Source organism: Acomys minous (assembly GCF_964271855.1).
Source record: "Acomys minous genome assembly, chromosome: 17".
NCBI lineage: Eukaryota > Metazoa > Chordata > Mammalia > Rodentia > Muridae > Acomys > Acomys minous.
Window position 1 is genome coordinate 60,701,933 of NC_140500.1, and position 18,290 is coordinate 60,720,222.

Consider the following 18,290-nt stretch of genomic DNA (forward strand, 5'->3'; position numbering starts at 1 on the left):
CATTCAATGACTCATCCTTTGGCAAAGCTCAAGAAGGTTTATTCAGTTTGGCGGCGGCGGGTGGCGGTGGCGAGAGACACAGTTACTTTCCCTCATGAAGCTTGCCCTCCTAGCACACCTGCAAGCTAAACCCCTGCCGGGGACTGCCTTTCTAGGCCAGGTCCCTAGGCTGGTCCCATCCAGTGACGTGTGTATTCTGTGCTTCATGTTCGATGTAGCCTCACCCACCTGCTCGGCACAGGAAGGGCTTTGCGCAGGGGAGAAGTGATTGTTTTCTCTAGGGACATAAAAAGCACCGTTGCCAAATTGTCCCCTCCCCCGACCCGTGACCAGAGAGGTGGAAGGAATAGCTGAAAAGAATTGAGGTGGCCAAGGTGGCATAGGGCTCCCACAAAGTATTAATGCCCCCCCGAGCCCCTAAACACTACCCTCCATTCCCACCCCACCCCACCCCCACCCCCGGGCAGGCTTCGGAGAGCCTGGGGAGGAGGGCCTACTTTTATCTACTTTTATGTTCCTGTCCAGATGCCCAAATATCCTGGTTCCCAGGAGAGAAAAGACCCCTTCACCCTGCCCCAGGCGCCAGGCTGCCAGCCCATCTGCTGGGAGAAAGGAGGGGCGCCTTTCCCATGGGGGATCCTGGAGAAATAACCAGAGGAACAGTAGTTTCAGGGAGGTCTGTACTTGCTAGTCACTTCGCTTCACGCGGGAAAGCCATAGGGTGGAGCTGAGCCCTGAGGTGAGTAAGGGTGAAGGTCCAGGCTTGGCATAGCGGGGCGGGGTCTTCTGGCCACGATGTGCCCAAGGCAGCCTGAGCATCTCCTTCGTGCCCACCCGCTGCGCCCCTCCCCGAGCCCAGTCTCACCGGCTCCGAGGCGCCAGGGCCCCCCCCAGGGCCAGGGCGGGCTGGGGAAGGTAATGTAATTCCGGCCCAGCTAACCCGATTATGGCGGCCTGCACCGGGCAGGGTGGCGACGGGGGCGTGTCTTCGGCTTAGGGGCCCGCTCGGCTGGGGTCCCATCCCAAGGAAGGACGAGGAGGTCACACACTCCCAGCTCCTGGGTCCGCGCCCAGAGGTCACAAGGTCACCGAGCCGTTTGAGCCTGCCCCCACTTTCCTTGGCTGGAGCGTTTTTTCTGGGGCTTGGGTGGGGCTGAAGTGTCGGTAGGGTGCAGAGCCGGGAGCCACCCAGGGCCTCAGCGAGCCCCCAGTGTGTAGCCCTTTCGCCTTAGAGAAGGAAGACAGTGTGTAAGGGTAGCTTTCCGAGATGCAAATTAGAGGTGTGGAATCCCGCGGTGGAGGCCGGGGTAGGTCCGTTTGACACACGGTCCGAGTTACAGCAATTTCAGAAAATCGAAATTCTAAGAAAAAGGGCAGTAATTCCTGGCCGGTCAAGACAAGCAGGGTGGGAAGTGCTACAGGAAAAGCCAGGAGGTGTGCCACGACCCAAGCTCAGATATCCGTTTCCTGCCCGAGCCCACCGAACACGCCTTGCCACTTGGACTCTTCCTGGGACTCCAGGTCGCGGATCGCCGTTTCCCAGCCGCTTCTTACACAGCCAGGAAGCCACAACGAGATTTGGTCTCAGAGGGCATTTGGGTAGGGACCACAACGAATCCAGGAGCTGGCCAGCTGCACCCATCGGGAGGCGAAGAGTGGGGGCTAGGGAAAGAAGCACCTGCTGAGGAGCCCGCGAGGTCGAGGCAGCCCGAAGGCGGAGGCCGGAGAGGATGTGGGTGCTAGAGCATCCCGGCTGAGTCAGCGGCCCCTCCCGCGCACCGCGCCTTCCTGACACCCGCGCCCTCCTCTGCCTGCGCCTGGCACATCCAGCCATCCCTTTCTCTTTAACGGCGGAGCCCCGCCCCTGGCCTCCTTCAGCCCCCTCTGCCCACCCGAGGCCGATCTGTCAGTCACTGACTGCCCCAGCCTGAAGCTGGCCACCTCTCTCCACACTGGACGCCGGCAGCGGCCTGGGCAACCTAGCGTCCACCTGCGCTCCCGGGATCCCCGCCGGCTACGCTCCTCCGGGATGCGAGTCCCTGCGCGGACGCCCGGGAGGGGCGGGCACGGGCGCGGCAGCTCCCAGTACACGGGGATATTGTGGTCCCTGGGGCCCCGGCGCCCGGCCGTGGCCTGCCCCGCAGGCCCCTGAAGCTGCTGTCCCGAGCGCGCGGCCACCGGGCTTCCGCAGCTGTCAGAAACACCCTTCCCAGCCATCCAACCTCCTGGTCCTCTCCGGCTTGGCCCCATGGAGCCCGCGGTGTTGGCTCCTCACCACCTTCCGCACCACGAACCCATCAGCTTCGGCATTGATCAGATCCTGAGCGGCCCCGAACCCCCGGGGAGCGGTCTGGGCCCGGGGCAGGCGGGCCAGAGCCACGGGGAGAATGCAGCGTTCTCCGGTGGATTCCACGGAGCCTCGGGCTACGCTGCAGCCGGCTCTCTGGCCCCGTTGCCTAGAGGCTCGGGAGTGGGCCCCGGCGGCGTGATCCGTGTCCCGGCGCACCGCCCGCTGCCGGTGCCGCCGCCGCCCTCGGGTGCGGCTCCCGCGGTGCCCGGACCCTCCGGTTTGGGTGGTGCTGGGGGCCTAGCGGGACTCACCTTCCCCTGGATGGACAGCGGCCGCCGCTTTGCAAAGGACAGGCTCACGGGTGAGATTGCTCAACCCCTCGGTGTCCTTCCCTCTTGACCCGTTTCTTCGCTTCTTAGCTTTCTGCTCCAACTCCACTACTCCTTTAATCCCTCCCCTCTGCTCATCCCCCTGGACCTTCCCGGACCCCAAATCTCTCGGTTCCACAGAGGAGAGGCAAGTAAAGAGAGAGCTGCTGTCTCGGGTGCATGCTCCCTTCCTCTGCAGTCCCGCCATACCTACTGCGAGGAGGGGCAGGGTGACGTTTGGGAGGAACCGGATTCTTCCTTGGCCCCTTCTTGAACGAGACCTCTGTGGATGAGGGCCCCGTGAGGACTAGGGGATCTCTTGTCAGTGTCAACCTCCGACCACCCCCAAACTTTGCCCTGCTCTTCCGCCCGGTAGCTGCGCTCTCGCCCTTCTCTGGGACACGTCGAATAGGCCACCCCTACCAAAACCGGACCCCCCCGAAGCGCAAGAAGCCGCGCACCTCCTTTTCCCGCTCGCAGGTGCTGGAGTTGGAGCGTCGCTTCCTGCGCCAGAAGTACCTGGCCTCGGCAGAGAGGGCGGCGCTGGCCAAGGCCCTGCGCATGACGGACGCGCAGGTCAAGACCTGGTTCCAGAACCGACGCACCAAGTGGCGGTGAGGCGCGGGGCGCGGGCGGGCCGAGTGGCGGGGAAGGACCGGGTGGTCCGCTGACCCCGGCTCTCCGCTCGCCCAGGCGCCAGACGGCGGAGGAGCGGGAGGCGGAGCGGCACCGCGCGGGCCGCCTGCTGCTCCACCTGCAGCAGGAAGCGCTGCCCAGGCCGCTGCGGCCACCGCTGCCACCGGACCCGCTCTGCCTGCACAACTCATCGCTCTTCGCGCTGCAGAATCTGCAGCCGTGGGCCGAGGACAACAAGGTGGCTTCAGTGTCCGGGCTCGCCTCGGTGGTGTGAGAGACCTTTGCTCGAGGAGCGCCACCGTGGCCAGGTGCCAGCGGAGCATGAGGAGCTGAAGGCCTGAAACTGTCCTTTGAGGCTCCTTGGCCACCAGTGGCCCCTGGCCTGCACTTTGACTCCGTCCTTCATGGCGTGTTTTTTTTTTTTTTTCAACCGGACCCGCTGGAATGGGGGTCGATAGGGCAACCTGCTGGATGTAGTAGTCACTCAGAGAGGGACCCGGCAAGGCACTTGGGATTCTGCCCTGAGTGGGCTCAGAGCTCGGGTCCGGCTGGGACGGGGCCACTGAGTTGGTGTTAAGGTAAAAACAGTCGGGTAGTGGAAGAGGTGCTGGCACTCAAGAATGTGGCTGACTGTGACAGGGGCTGAATGTCCACCTCATCCCTCATCTGTAAAACAATCGCTAAGGATTCCTTCTTGATTCACTCTCCCATTGTCATGTGGTTTGTCCAACCTGCGGGCCACCTCCCCCTCCCCCCTTGAGAGTCTCAACGCACTTATGCTGTAGGTAAGAGAGATACTACATACTCAGGGGAGAAAAGCTAGGAAGACAGCGTGGCTCCGGGGCCATGTAGGGTCAGAGACCGGAGAGCAGGAGCCGGTGGCCAGTTCATGGGCCCAGTGTTAGAGTGAGCGGGAGACATGCAAACCTAGGAAGACTCAAAGGTGACTCAGGACTGGAGGTGTGGAGGCCAAGGCAGTCAGTGGCGCTGTGGATCACGAAAGGGAAAGTGGGGGGCCTGTGGCACGATTAACAGTAGGCAAAGCTCAAGTTAGATTCAGAGAGAAAAACTTCCGGATGGCTGCCTTTGGGGGAGCTTGCTGACTTCACAGGGGTGGAGACAGATGGAATGGGAGGCCAAGAGCTCCGGGGGTGGGGGTGGGGGTGGGGGGTGGGTGAGGGGTGAGGGGAGGAGGGAACTCTGGGGAGTTACATGGATTAAGCCTTTCTTTCCACCATATTCCACAAACACATTTACAATGTGCAGGAAAAGTGATGGACTCAGAAATTATTAGAATAAGGGGCGGGAGAAGGGAAGGAGTACCCAGCCAGGAAGAAGAAAAACAGGACGTTTTTTAGAAAGGCACCAGCAGTTCTCCTGAGTTTTATCTCTAGGACCAACTTGGTGGAAGAGAACTGATTTCTTCGAATTGTCCTGACCACCACATGTGTGTTATGGCATGCTCATGTGCGCTCACGTGTGTGTGTGTGTGTGTGTGTGTGTGTGTGCGCGCACACACACACACACACACACACACACAATACAATGAAAAATTAGAAAGATGACAGACTGCAGGTGAGTCAGAGTCCGCAGGAGGCTTTCTGAGAGTTGAGTTGGATGTACACAAAGCCTTTTCTGGTTTAAAGGGAATGTTTTGTGTCATCCTATTGTCCCCATCTTGTTTCTGCCAGAGGCTGGGACACTGTGACAGGGAGCGCTCACTGTCTCTGTTAGGGGCAGCTTCATCAGGCAGCACAAAGGCTTGGTCTGAGGCCGGCAAGAGGCTGCACCTCAGAAGCCCGGCCTCTTTTCTCAAGTGCCATCTCTCACTCACGGACATTGTATACAGCACCACGGAACCACAATCGAACTTGGCATCATAGAAAAATCTTTTATAGTCCTAAGGAGAGTGCAAGGTTGCGTGGGGCCCAGCATTTGCTCCCTTGTCCACAGACAGGCCCTTGGGCTCCGGGGAGTTCATCTGGCCCTACGCTTTGGATCTCTAAGTCTGGCTGACTGCCTTGGTGTTGCATGGTGAGGCTGGCTCCATTCCTTAAGCAGCTCACTGCAGAGCACAGCCATCACCATACTCCCGGGAAGAGGAAGATTCAGGCTCAGCAGATGGCTGTGCAGCTCCTTCTCTCAGCTGGTTCAGGAGGTCTCTGCTCTCACTGGGGGGCAGGTTACTCAGGAAGTACGAAGGGGCTAGCTCCACCAGCCTATTGAAGAAAGTCCCAATGAGGTCATCGGCATTTCCCACCCACCCCTTCACAAACCCTCTTGTTAAGTCTCACACTCCGGCTTTGGGTTTGGTCCCTCCCCCTCCCTCCCCCCACCCCCGGGGAGGGGAAGGGGCAGTGTTAAGAGTGAAGGTGAGGACACTCACATCTCCGGTTGAATCTCAGAGACAACGCAGAGGCAGTTGTCTTTGGATATGGAGAAGCTGTGGTACAGCACCCACTCCGGGGGATGGGCTGGAGCCCTGCGATTTCGGTAGCTGCAGGATGAGGACAGCTGGGCTACGTGTTTATGGGTGAGAAGCAAGTAATTTCCAGTCCCGTCTGTGTCTCGGGCCACCTCATTGAAACACAAATACATGGAAGGGATTAAGGAACAGAGCACAGAAAATAAAGAGGAAGAGGCCAGTGCTGGTAATCCCACCATCAGGGAAGCAGAGGCCGGAGGAGCAGGCGTTTGAGGCCAGGCTGAGCTACGTAGAAAGCCTGGAGAGATGGCTCACAGGTTAAGAGCACTGCCTGCTCTTCCAAAGGTCCTGAGTTCAATTCCCAGCAAGCACATGGTGGCTCACAACAATCTGGTGCCCTCTTCAGGAGTGCAGTTGTATATTCAGGCAAAACATTGTACGCATAATAAATAATTAAAAAAAAAAAAAGGAAGAAAAGAGAAGTCTGAAGCCAGCTTGGGCAACATGAGACCCTGTCTGTCCCACCATTGTCTTTAAAAAGAGAGAAGAAAAGAAGGGGCATGAGAGGACTGAGTGTTGCAGAGCCTAAAAGGAAATCACTAGTTGAGGTCTGGTCCTTGCTTCACCATATGGCATTTTCCACAGCCTCCTGTGCTTTAAACCCTCAGACTCCTGGTTCTAAGAAATTGTGAGTGTGTGTGTGTGTGAGTGTGTGTGTGTGTGTGTGAGTGTGTGTGAGAGAGAGAATGTGTATGTGTGAGAGAGAATGTATGTGTGTGTGTGAGTGTGTGTGTGTGTGTGAGTGTGTGTGTGTGAGAGAGAGAGAGTATGTGTGTGTGTGTGTGAGAGAGAATGTGTATGTGTGAGAGAGAATGTATGTGTGTGTGTGTGTGTGTGTGTGTGTGTGAGAGAGAGAGTATGTGTGTGTGTGAGAGAGTGTGTGTGTATGTGTTAATCTTGGGGAGTCAATCTTGGGTGCCATTCCTTGGATGCCATTTACCCTTTTTTGGAGACAGAACCTGGAACCTGCCATGAGGCCAGGCTGGCTCACTAGCCAGCTCCAGGGACCCGAGTGTCTCTGCCTCCCCAGTGTTAGAACTACAGTGAACCCACAGCTCTGGGGAATCAAAGTCTGCCCTTGAGAGGGAAGCAAGGCGCTTTACTTACTCGGCTCTTCCCCTAGCCCTCCCCCCTGCCTTTTGATTCTTTTTTTCTTTCTAAAATTAAAAAAAGATTTATTTATTTTATCTTATGTGCACGAGTGTTTTGCCTGTATGTATGTACACACTCCATGTGCTTGCCCTTGACATTCAGAAAAGTGTTGAGCTCCCTGGAACCGGAGTTAAGGACGGTGAGCCTGGGCCCTCTGAGAAAGCAATCAGTGCCCTTAACTGCTAAGTCAACCCCCCAGCCATCCCCCACGCCCACCCTCTGGACAATAGACTCATCCTGTGTAGTCCTAGCTGTCCTAGAACAGACTATGTAGACCAGGCTGGCCTCAAATTAAGAGAGCCCTGCCTGCCTCTGGAGTGCTGGGATTAAAAGATGCGCCCCGCCACACCAGGCCAAATGCCTTTCATTTCGCCCTCTCCCTAACCTTGAGGAAGTATCCTGAGAGCAGTGCTCTCTGAAGATCTCTGCGATTCTGCTCCGAGCCAAAGGCTGGCTGGGACACTGGCAGCTCTATCCGGTGCATGAGTTCCAGGAGCTCTGCTCGGAGTTTCCGGGCTCGACACAATGCTGCCCAGTTTAGACCCCGAGCCTGACACCAAGCCTCCTCTGCTCCACCTTGGAGAAGGAAGGAAACAGCTGGAATAAGTCCTTAAGATGCACAAAGATGACCCTTGGCCCAAGGACCTCCTCCTCTTCCTGAGCACAGCGGTCTGCTGGCTGATTGGATGTTTCCTGGGAGTCTCTGCAGGGCGCAGGCCAAGCCACTTACTTTGTGCAAAGGCTTCGTAAACCTGGATCAGAGAGCTGTGGTCGCCATCGGCGTGCTCCAGGGCCCGACGCAAAGCAGCTTCCTCTGCACACAGGGGAGGACGGGTGAACCCAGGAGCAGCTGGACGCGGAGATAGGAAGACAGTTCGGGAAGAATCAGGGAGGACCGTAGCTTGGGGAGGAGAATACAGAAAAGGCAGAGCAATCCTGCAGGGAGCTTAATTCAAAAGACAATAGATCCCAGGTGTTCTGTACTCGGTCATGCTTTGGAGACAAATGCAGCTAACCCTCCACATCCACACATCCACGGCCCTGCGTCTGTGGATTCAATCAACTAAAAGTACTCAGAGAAACCTACATCTATAGAGATCATGCAGATTACCCTTGGCTACTGTTTCTTAAGTAATGTAGGGTAGCATTTACATACCTTGCACACAGTATGGGGTGCTGTAAGTAACCTGGGGGTTATTTAAAGTATGTAGGAGAATATGCACGTGCTACATTCAGCACTGATGCATTTTCTCCTGAGAGGCAGAAGAACCAGTGGACTGTGGGATCCACAGAGGGTCCTGGAACCCATCTTCCCCTAGATACTAATGGCTGGAAATGAAGGCCAGTTGTTTTTTGTTTTTTTGCCTTTAAGGAGATTAGAGTCTGGTTGGAGAAAGGCTGGGAAGATCACTTAGTGGACACTTGCTTATAAGAATAAAGACTTGAGTTCGAATCCCCACTACCCACATTAAAAAAAAAAAAAGCTTAGAACGGCTACCTGTGCCTGTAACGCCAGAACCTGGTGGGTAGAGACAGGCAGATCCTGGGAGCTTACTCAGCCCAGCAGAAAAGTTGAGCTGCTTCCTTTGGCCTTTGCATTGCAAGCACACGGATGTATGACCCACACCCCCCCCCAACACAACACACACAAATTTGGTGGGAAAGTCCAACCAGGAAGGGAATGCTAAGAAAAACTGGTATGTTTGGCTTTCTGAAAGCAAAGAGAAGGTGAGTTTGTGCAGGCTTTGGTGGTGGAGACAAGGGTGGAAGTCAGAGAAAAAAAAAAAAAAGCAAGCAATCCTTGGGCCAGTGTCAGAAGTGTGAGTGCGGAAGGGACAAGGGGACCATTTGTGGCTGTGGGAACAGCATGGCACAGAGGCTAACAGCTTATCCAGGGCACTAGAAGCCATGTCGTTTAGTGATGTGGCAGAATGGCAAAGGACGCTGGAGTGGTCAGGGGCAGAGGCAGACTGTGTGACACAAAAAAGTCTGCACACTATAGGAGGCAAGACCAGCCACTGAGGATGAATGTTAAAGTAAGAAAGTCCAGGTGCTGGTCCACATGCCTGGTTAGGGGACCGTGGAAGGGAGGAGGGCTCAACACTGGCTGGCCTTGGCTGTGACTGTGCAGAGAGCAGATGATTCTGAACAACACACATAGGAGCTATGAAGGGGAACTCTAGGGACAGCTTAGTATAGGGTGAGGACAGGAGAGGTGATGGGCTGTCTGAGGCGGAACAGAGAGGAAGATGGTAGTGTGGTAGGAGGGGCCTGTGGAGAGAATGCGTGGGTTCAGCACCGAGCAGAGACACTATGAACTAGTCTGGTAGAAATGTTTTCCTAGGAAAGCTAAGGGTTGTGGCACATGCCTGTTATCCTACTACCTGGGAGGGAGGCTACGACAGGAGGATTGCTGCAAGTTTAAGACTAGCACGGGGTATACAGTGGATTCCAGGCTAGCCTGCACTACAGAGTAAAATCGTACGCCCACCTAAAAGTAAGCCTTCAAAATGGCTCAGCATATAGTGCACAAGCCTAAGCCGCCTGGTTCAATCCCCAGAACCCCACATATAGGGGGAAAGAAAGAACCAATTCTACAGTCTTGTCCCCTGACCACACATGAGCTATGGCACACCCCTGTCACCCCACATCATACATCATGTTCATACATAATAGTACTTTTAAAAAAGAGAGAAGAGCACGGAGCTGGAGAGATGGCACAGTAGGTAAGAGCACTGGCTGCTCTTGCAGAGGACCTGTGTTTGGTTCCCAGCACCTATATGGTGTCCAACAAGCACCTTTAATCCCAGTTCCAGGGGGATCAGACGCCCTCTTATGGCCTCCACTGGTACTGCATGCCGTGATGTACAATCACGCAGGCTTACACAGAAAAATGAAATCTTGGGGGTGGGGAATTGGATCTCTCTCCCCTCTACTTTCCTTTCTTCCTGTGTCCCTCTTTTTTCTCTCTCCTTCCTCACCTTCTCCCCTTTGCCTCATCTCCTCCTTCTTAAGATGTAAAAGAATGTTATTGGTGGTGGTGGTAGGGGGGATCTCAAGGAAGAGGTGAAGACAGCATGGCCACAGAAGTGGGATGGAAACTACAGGATGCTGGACATGGTGATGCACGCCTGTAATCCCAGAGTCTGGGCGACTGAGCCACAAAGATCTCAAGCTCAAGGCCAGCTAGGGCTACAAAGCAAGATCCTCAGAAAGAAGAGGCATGAGTTGGGCATGGTGGTGCACGCCTGTAATCCCAGCACTCGGGGAGGCAGAGGCAGGCGGATCTCTGTGAGTTCGAGACCAGCCTGGTCTACAGAGAAAGTCTAGGACAGCCCAGGCTACACAAAGAGAAGCCTTGTCTAAAACTGAACAAAATAAAAAAACAAACAAAGAAAAAACCCAAGGGTGATTGATTGCTGGGGAGGAGGCTCAGGGGTTAAGAGTACTTGTTACATAAGCATGAAGGCCTAAGTTCAAATTCCAGGTACGTATGAAAATGCCACCTGTTATGGTCACACACACCTAGCATCTTCAAACCACAGGGGCTGAGCCAGGTGATGGGAGCGCATGCCTTTAATCCCAGCCCTTGGGAGGCAGAGGCAGGTGGATGTCTGACTTCAAGGCCAGCCTGGACTACATAGTGAGTTCCAAGACAGCCCAGGTTACACTGCGAAACAAAATGAAACAAAACAAATAAAGAGAGAGAGAGAGAGAGAGAGAGAGAGAGAGAGAGAGAGAGAGCGCAAGCAGATAGGAGGATCACTTGCACTTGAGATACCAGCCCAGCTCCAGATTTAGCAAGAGAGGCAGCCTCATGGGGATAAAGGAGAGAGTGAAAGAGCAGGACAGCTGACATTGTCCTCTGGCCTCAGAGTGCATGCACACTCATGTACATATACAAACCACATTTTATGTATGTATACTTGCATGTGCACTACGTCAAATAAAAAACAGCACCACCACCCCCTTGCCGGGCATGGTGGTGTACGCCTTTAATCCCAGCACTCGGGAGGCAGAGGCAGGTGGATCACTTGAGTTTGAGGCCAGCCTGGTCTACAAAATGAATCCAGGACACCCAAGGATACACAGAGAAACCCTGTCTCGAAAAACCAAGAAAAGATAAGTTGTAAAAACAAAACAAAATAAAACAAAACCCAGGACCCCCCAATAAATAAAAGTGATATCACAGAGGCATAGGGAGGAGACAGTTTTGAAGTAGAAGTAGTTAGCATCCTCAATTCAAAGAAGATGAAGAAATGCTTAACCTCACTAGTGAGCTGTCATCTCAGGGGATACGGTCCTGAAGCTGGACAGGACCAGGCAAGCCATACCCAGAACAGCCTGGGTGGGGTGGGGAGTATGTTGCACGGCTAAAGGGGAGGACTGCAGCAGACAGGGGAGTGGATGTAGTCAACCTGGGTGAGATTGGACACCAAGGAGAAAGAAGCATTGGAGAAAAAGGCTTTGGGAGACGACGGGAAGAGATGGGTAGACACCTGGTTCTCTAGGTGCTGTGAGGGGTGGGAAGGCTGACGGACCTGTGACTCTAACTGCACCCCAGGACAGCTGCCTAACCCACAGGAGGGCCTGGGTAAGATTCCCAGTGCAGGAAAAACAAAACAAAACCCAAACCAAAACAACAACAACAACAACAACAACAACAAAAAAACCAAGATCCTGATTAACAAGTGGCAGAATTCTTTTAACCCAGGGTAGACTAAAGCTGGAAAGGTACCAGTGAGCATGGCAGCCAGAGTGAGCATTTCATCCACACAGTTAAACTCGCAGGAGGCCAGCAGGGCTTTGGCCAGCTCAGGGGGCAGGGGAAATTCCGACAGGATGATTCCCAGGTCCGACAGGTCCCCATCGTCATCCAGGGCAGCCAGATAGTCTAAGTCTTCCAGGGCCTGCATCAGTGCTTCTGGGGCTGGCAAGGACACAGGGCTTAGCCATCACATGGTCTGACCTGGCAGTCAGAGGCAGCCCTGGGGGCAGGATGGGATGGGGTGGGGGGCTCACCAGGCCGGTCCAGGAAGTGGCACTCCCCTGGTTCTGCAATCTGTTTCCTCATTAGGAGCAACACCAGGGAGCTCAGATTCTCTTCACACAGTTTGGGGTAGGGCAGTGGGGGAGCCTCTAGTTCTAGAATGGTCTTAGAGTACAGGCGGAGGCAGGATCCTGAGAGGAGAAAGGTCTGGGGAGTGGATTCTCATTGCTTGTATGAGGTGGTTTTTTTTGTTTTTTTTTTTTTTGTTTTTGGTCTGAGGAGAAAGGCTCTTACCTGGTGGGAACCCCCTTGCCCGAAGCAGTCTTGCCTCTGCCTGACATTTGCTAATTGGTCTCAACACCTGGGATTCTGCCCGGATCCGAGGATTGTAAACCTGTCATTCAGCCCCCAAACAAGGCCAAGACAGATCAGAGTGGTCCATTCCTACCAGAGGCTCCGCTCCCCCTCATTTTTCTCACTCACACTTCGAAGTTCCAGTCCCGAGTCAATGACATGCTGGATGGAAGGGAGGGAGAAGGAGAAATCCGCCAGCCAATGAGTGACCACGATCGTCCGGACACTCGTGTCTGTGTCCTCATATACTGCCTGGATGGCTTGTCCACAGCCTGGGTGAAGGGGCAGCACCCGCGGTGGGGAGCCTTGGAGAGCCAGCATCCCCAGCTCCCTGGACAAGGCTTCACAGCACAGGGAAATTTCCTGAGGAGAGGGGTGGGGCATTAGGGCAGTTCTTACTTTTTTTGGGGGGGGGGGAGTGGGGAGCAGCACAGAGCTTTTGGACAAACTGATGAAAGCTAAGGCCCTTCTCTCTGAGAAAAGACATACACTTCTCAAGTCAGGGACATTATCAGTTCGCTATGCACAAAGCTCTGCATTATAAGGAATTATTTTTAAAAGTGGGTGGCAGAATTCTTTATTCTGAAGTCCTTGCTCCCTGTCAGGGCTCCAGCGAAAAGTAAATTCAACCACTATTCCTAACGTGTTGGCCCTGGACAGGAAAGCAGCGTAGGAATGCTTCCCACAATGCATTTTTTGCTTTTGTTTACCTCCTCACTGGGCAGGTACACCAGCACATCTCCAGGGGTCTCTTCCTGCCGACACAGCTCAAGCACAGCTTGGCAGGCAGCTTTCACTAGGTCAGTGGGGACAGTGTCCTTGTAGATAAGGGTGGGATTTCCACCAGCCACTCTGGGAACACGCACAATGGGAGAATTGCCCCAGAAAGCTTGGAGTTTGGGTTCAAGGGCTGGGTCAGTAACCACAACCACTCGGGGGTCCCCTGGAAGGTTTCTCAGTCTGGTGTCTCGCAGGAGCCCCTGCAGTGAATCTGAGGCCACTGAGCGCTCCTGAGCCTCATCCAGAATCAGCACACTCCAGGCTCCGGGGCCCCGGGTTGAGGCTACTTCCTGTAGAAGCAGCCTGTCCCAGCAGAACCTGTTGACATTGGTAGTGGGCAGGGAGTCAGTGTGGACATGGACCAGACCCAAGTCCAGGCATTTTTTCCCCAAGGTGCCTAGATTTTGATATTGAAGGTCGGAAAAATTGTCGTCATGGACTTCCTAAGCCTGTGGACCACTAAGCGTGGCCCCCCACATCTCTGCTGAGGACACTTGGTTCACACACTGTATCCTGTGTCTTGTGGTGAGGATGAGGTTTGTACCACGTGACTTAAGGGCAGGTTAAGCTGAGGGTAGGGGGAGGAGCTAGGCAACTAGGTTTGTTTCCACTCAGTCATGGGAATTAGCCTCGCATCAGACTGCAAATGGCCCACCTGAGCATGGTGTTGGGCCCGGTGCAGTCTTCCTGAGGGATGCTGTATCCAATCTCAAGACCCAGAGTCAGGTCCATCTCATCCGCCACCCTTGAAGCCAGGCTCATGGCTGCCAGAGGGTGGGGCTGGGTGACTGTAACCTGGCCAGCCTGGAATCCCCTGGCCAGTGCAAACTCTGCACACCACTGAGGGATCTGGGTAGGGAAAGGTTAGGAGCGGTGGTCAGGATACTGGAGGGCGTCAGACACAAGTGCGGCAGGAACTCTGGCCAGCTCAACTGGGATCCCTGAACCTTCACTACCCACGGGGGCAGCCTAACCCACCTTCCTTTGCTCACCTTTCCCACATGCCCGTTCTTTACCCACTGAACCCTGCCCTCTGTCCTCTCCCGCAATCTTCCTCCACCTGGGTGCTCTTGCCAGAGCCGGGCTCCCCAGACACCAGCACCACCCCAGTGGGGCTACTCTCCAAGTGCTCCAAGAACAGGAAGCGGGCAGCCCAGATGGGCAAGGCTCTCCGCTGCTCAAGCAGCTCATAGTAGCGGGAAGAGAAGGGGAGCCCATCAAAGGGGTTCACAGCCAGTTCAGACTCCCCAGGACTTGGTTCAGACTCTTCTGCCAGCCCAGAGGCCATGGTGGCTGTCCATAGAACCTACGGAAAGCAGGGCAGCCGGTAAGGCCTCGGATCTGGTGACTGAGACCAAATTCCCATCTCAGCTTGATCCCCAACCTCAACCCGCAGGGCTAATTCGTTGGGGTCCATCCTTCCCAGCAGTACTTGCTCGCCAGGAAGCAGTGCTGGGTGTTTCTAAGGGGCCATCGCAAGTGGACTTTTACCCTGCGTGTAGTTGAGCAGTAAAGATCTTGTGACTAGCACAGGGGCCCTTGTGGGGAAGCAGGAGTCACAAGCAGCATAGTAATCTGTGGGAAGGACCCAAAGGGGAAAATAAGTAAGAAATTTGGAAAAGAGAGTGGGACAGCAGGGCCATAATGATCCTGGATTCAAACCTGGCAGCAGCTCTGAGACGTGTCAGGATGGCAGGCAGTTCTGGACACACCCAGCCAGGCACCACCAACCCAGGCCAGCCTGGAGTACAAAGGTAAATTCCGGCCCCACCCTTACTGAACTCAAACTCCAATCCCATAGCTTGATTTTTGGGGGTGGGGCCTTTTGCTCCACCTTGGTTAACTTAGTTAGGAAGCTAAGGAAAGCAAGACTTGTGCTCATGAAATGCATTCTGGGACTTGTAGTTTTGCAGCGACAGCCTCCCAATACCACCAAGCTGGGATCCAGTTGTTTTGACTTCAGTTTAGCATGAGATAATCTCAGAGTTTCATTCTGACCATCCTCACCCATATAACTCTTGAACCAAGGAAAAGGAACCTACTCAAGGGACTTTTAAAACCCAGAGAGGCAACAGAGACCTTGAGCGGAAACCCTGAATTTAATATGAGATTGGGGGAGCCCCATCCCTCCCTTTTTACCACCCACTCATCCGGCTTGTTGTTAGCTGGGTGAGGGCTGCCCCCAGTCTCCGTCCTGCGGCTCTGGGTACCATCCTTTTCCTTTGGGCTCAGTCAGCCTCCTGGGCCTGTTTCTCTCTGAATCTCCTGTGGGACATGGGGAGAGAGAGCGTGTAGGCTCTGTCATGTCAGCTTCCTCGAGCCAATTCTCCAGCTTGTTCCTTCGGACGCACTGTCCTCGCTCATCCTCTCACCTTCTTGCATATTCATACAGTGCCTGCTTGCGTTCCTGAAGGCTCTCCTGGCGGGCCCAGGAAGACTTGGCAAATGTTAGGGCTGTGGGCTGAGGGGTCACCAGGCCAGAGCTGGGGAACTGAGGTGATCACAAGGTCAGAGGGCTTGCGAAGTCATCATCATTAAACACCCATCGAGTGCCTACTTTGCAAGAGAGGCACTGTGCTAGGGTCTCAACATCAAAGAGAGAAGTCAGGGAGAGGGAGCAAGGAGACTGCCTCGACCTACTCTTAAGTCTTGGCTTTGACTACTCCCGTGGCTCACCTTTGGGGCGGAAGCTGTGGGCGGGGACTGAGTTTCCTCAGTGACATCTTCAGGCATGAAAGCCACAGCCCCCTCAAGCAGATTTGTGATGGTCAAGTCTACACACCCAGTCCTGGCTGGGAAGAGAGGAGCAGAGTGTCCACTCCCTGTCCGCCTTCTCTATCACAACCCATTTCCCGGCTCTGTCATTTTGTGAAGCTACCCTTTCCCATACCCAGGTCTCCCTGGATGACATTCAGTGGCACATGGGGCAAAACCTCCTTGACTCTTTGAGCCAGCGTTGTCAGCTGCACGTCAGAAGGAGGGCTGGGAGGAGAAGGGAAAGAAGATTGCACTGTTTAAAAAAAAAAAAAAGGTCTTAGGTGAGCGGAGGACTAAGAAAGAGGTGGGCAGGCGCAAGGAAGGAAACACAACCACCCGACCCGAAGCAAACATCTGTGTGCAGAGACCACACACCTGACTGGGGGCGTAATCTGGGATGTCTTTGTCGCTTCATGTGCTCTGCTTTGTCTGCTGGAGTGAGCCGTGTCCCTATCTGGCCCAATTCTTTGGCCACCAGCTAGGGAGAATTGGAAGGTTGTAACGCAGTCCCTTCAAGCTTTCTTCCCCCTCGCCGGAAGCGGGGGGGAGGGGGCCCACCTCCACCATGCCCGTGTTCACTAGCACCTGTTGTACACGGAGTGCAAACTCCTCACTCCTCTCCCCAAGCTGGCGATGAACGGGATGAAGCCACCTGCAAAAAAACCCAAAGCCTTGCCTTGCTAAGGTGCCCAGGGCTACGGGTGTCATTCCCCGCCCCCCCATTTGTCTTGGAACAGTGGCAGTGAGAGCGGGGAGGTGGTAGATACGCGTTGCCTGTGACCGAGCTTTGACATAAACAAATCCACAGACAGACACAACAGAGGTCACTACTTCCTTGACACTGAAGCGAGTATCTTCCCAGCCACCAAAGACTGAGACCAGTTAGTACCTTACTTGATACACCGTGAAAGGGACGAAGAGTGACCACAGCAGTTCTGAGACCCAGGAGGCGTCTGACACCGTCTGAGGGGAGGACATAAAGTGAGGTTTATTCAGGCAGGGCCAGAAGGGGAGAACTTTCCTTCCAAAATTGGGAGGACTCCCTGTCCAGCATGCACTCACCACAGAGACCAGGGGTCTCTGAACTTGCAGGGTAAGAGGCTGTACCACATCCTGGATAGAAAATGGCCACGAACTAAGAGAGAAAGAACAGGAAGAGAGTTCGAACAGGAAGAGAGTTCAGGGTAGCCTAGCCAACAAGTACCTGACTGAAACCAGGAAACTGTCCAACTCCATAAGCAGATAACCAAGGAGTTAATAACTTGGGGGGGGGGGCAAGACTAAAAGTGGGCAGACAGGACCTGGAACTGGGACAGGCTCCCCCAGGAGCTTGGCAACTCACTCAACTGGGTCCAGATACCTGTGTTTACCCACCTGAAACGCAGGAGCCCCTCTCGGCCATTTGTGGCCTCCTCCTCCGGGAAAAGCAGCAAAGGCGTGGGCGGAAGCCTCGTGGAAGCACAGAATTTCTTGAGCGACTCCACCAACTCCACCCGCCTATCCATCTCCATAAAGCCCCGAGACCAACACACAAAGCTGGGGGGGCTATTGAGTAGAGGCTGAGAACAGGGAAAAGAATTGGGGTGGGGGAGGGGTGGAAATGTCAAAAGAGAAGACGAAACAGAATGAGAAAGGTAAGATGTTGGGTGACGTTTACGGGGACAGGGAATGGCTCAGTATTCCCCAAAGAGAATGCCAGTGGGTAAAGGGGAGCCTTGAGCTCAGGCCTAGGGAGCCACCCGGTGGCGCTCTCGGCACCCCCCGCCCCCAAACTCACGGTGCTACAGGTGGTGAGCAGGTTGACTATATTGTGGTCAAAAGGTGTGACGTGGTTGGAAATCAGGACCCTGACGCGGTGATCCCGGAGTCCAGAGTCCTCCTGCCGAGCCACGAGCCCCAGTACCGCACACATGGTCCGTACCACGAACCTGGGGGGGGGGGCGGGGGGGAGGAGAGACACAGGCGGCGGTGACTGTGCGGTCTTGAGACAGGCCCCGGCCAGATGCTCCCCAGGCACCCCAGTCCGCACCTGCGGAGGACGCTGTCAGGCAGGGCACAGCTGACCAGGAAGACGTGGAGGCCGAGGAAGAGGCGCAGAACCAGGAGGCAGAGGCCGACCGGCGCGTAGAGCAGCAGCGCGAGCAGCAGGAAGCCGTCACTCGGGAGCCTGCGGCGAGAGGGCGACGCGATCAGGCGCCGAAGGCGAGAGGACGCGCTGACCGGTCTCTTCCCTCCTCCGCAGCGCTTACCGGTGCGAGTCAAAGAGCCGCTCCGGCCCGGGAGCTGGGGGAGGTTCCATCGTAGCCAACTCAGGAAAGCGGGGCCGCTGTCGTCGCCATCTTCGCGGGGCCGCGGGGGCTCCTGGGAAGGCGGAGTCTTTGGGCATCCGAAGGGGTTGCCCGAAGTCGAGGTCCGGAAAGCGCCCCGGAAGGGCTAGCGTTCCCAGCAGGCCTTGCGGCCCGGAGGAACGTGTAAGTG

At 55.2% G+C, this 18,290-nt stretch overlaps 3 protein-coding genes and 1 long non-coding RNA gene across 6 annotated transcripts; 1 reads left to right on the forward strand and 3 right to left on the reverse strand.

The window, feature by feature from the left end:
• Positions 1–463: 463 nt before the first annotated feature.
• Positions 464–3,206, reverse strand: LOC311588329. 2 transcript variants are annotated; one of them, XR_014776154.1, is made up of 3 exons: positions 3,120–3,206; positions 2,869–2,941; positions 464–1,662 (listed from the first exon to the last, which is right to left on the reverse strand). It is a non-coding gene; the product is annotated as an uncharacterized lncRNA (long non-coding RNA). The 2 variants fall into 2 exon arrangements; XR_014776155.1 differs by having other exon boundaries at positions 2,602–2,941.
• Positions 1,675–3,996, forward strand: TLX2 (T cell leukemia homeobox 2). 2 transcript variants are annotated; one of them, XM_084765553.1, is made up of 3 exons: positions 1,675–2,651; positions 3,139–3,272; positions 3,352–3,996. In XM_084765553.1, exons 1-3 carry the CDS (start codon positions 2,249–2,251, stop codon positions 3,625–3,627), a joined length of 813 nt encoding a protein of 270 aa, XP_084621679.1. In that variant the 5' UTR covers positions 1,675–2,248; the 3' UTR covers positions 3,628–3,996. The 2 variants fall into 2 exon arrangements, with proteins under 2 accessions (XP_084621679.1, XP_084621678.1); XM_084765552.1 differs by having other exon boundaries at positions 1,677–2,651; positions 3,035–3,272.
• Positions 3,997–5,165: 1,169 nt separating this feature from the next.
• DQX1 (DEAQ-box RNA dependent ATPase 1) lies at positions 5,166–14,996 on the reverse strand. Its single transcript, XM_084766196.1, has 13 exons — positions 14,718–14,996; positions 14,547–14,630; positions 14,116–14,361; positions 13,711–13,904; positions 12,986–13,373; positions 12,405–12,638; positions 12,216–12,315; positions 11,954–12,112; positions 11,670–11,861; positions 7,662–7,781; positions 7,317–7,507; positions 5,681–5,871; positions 5,166–5,513 (listed from the first exon to the last, which is right to left on the reverse strand). Exons 3-13 carry the CDS (start codon positions 14,341–14,343, stop codon positions 5,357–5,359), a joined length of 2,154 nt encoding a protein of 717 aa, XP_084622322.1. The 5' UTR covers positions 14,344–14,361; positions 14,547–14,630; positions 14,718–14,996; the 3' UTR covers positions 5,166–5,356.
• A 139-nt stretch (positions 14,997–15,135) lies between these two features.
• Positions 15,136–18,202, reverse strand: AUP1 (AUP1 lipid droplet regulating VLDL assembly factor). The gene is made up of 12 exons (XM_084766199.1): positions 18,062–18,202; positions 17,842–17,979; positions 17,590–17,740; positions 17,187–17,371; positions 16,875–16,947; positions 16,702–16,775; positions 16,398–16,464; positions 16,188–16,290; positions 15,946–16,065; positions 15,732–15,847; positions 15,428–15,546; positions 15,136–15,320 (listed from the first exon to the last, which is right to left on the reverse strand). The coding sequence occupies exons 1-12, from the start codon at positions 18,196–18,198 to the stop codon at positions 15,284–15,286; spliced, it is 1,320 nt and encodes a 439-aa protein (XP_084622325.1). The 5' UTR covers positions 18,199–18,202; the 3' UTR covers positions 15,136–15,283.
• Positions 18,203–18,290: the final 88 nt, after the last annotated feature.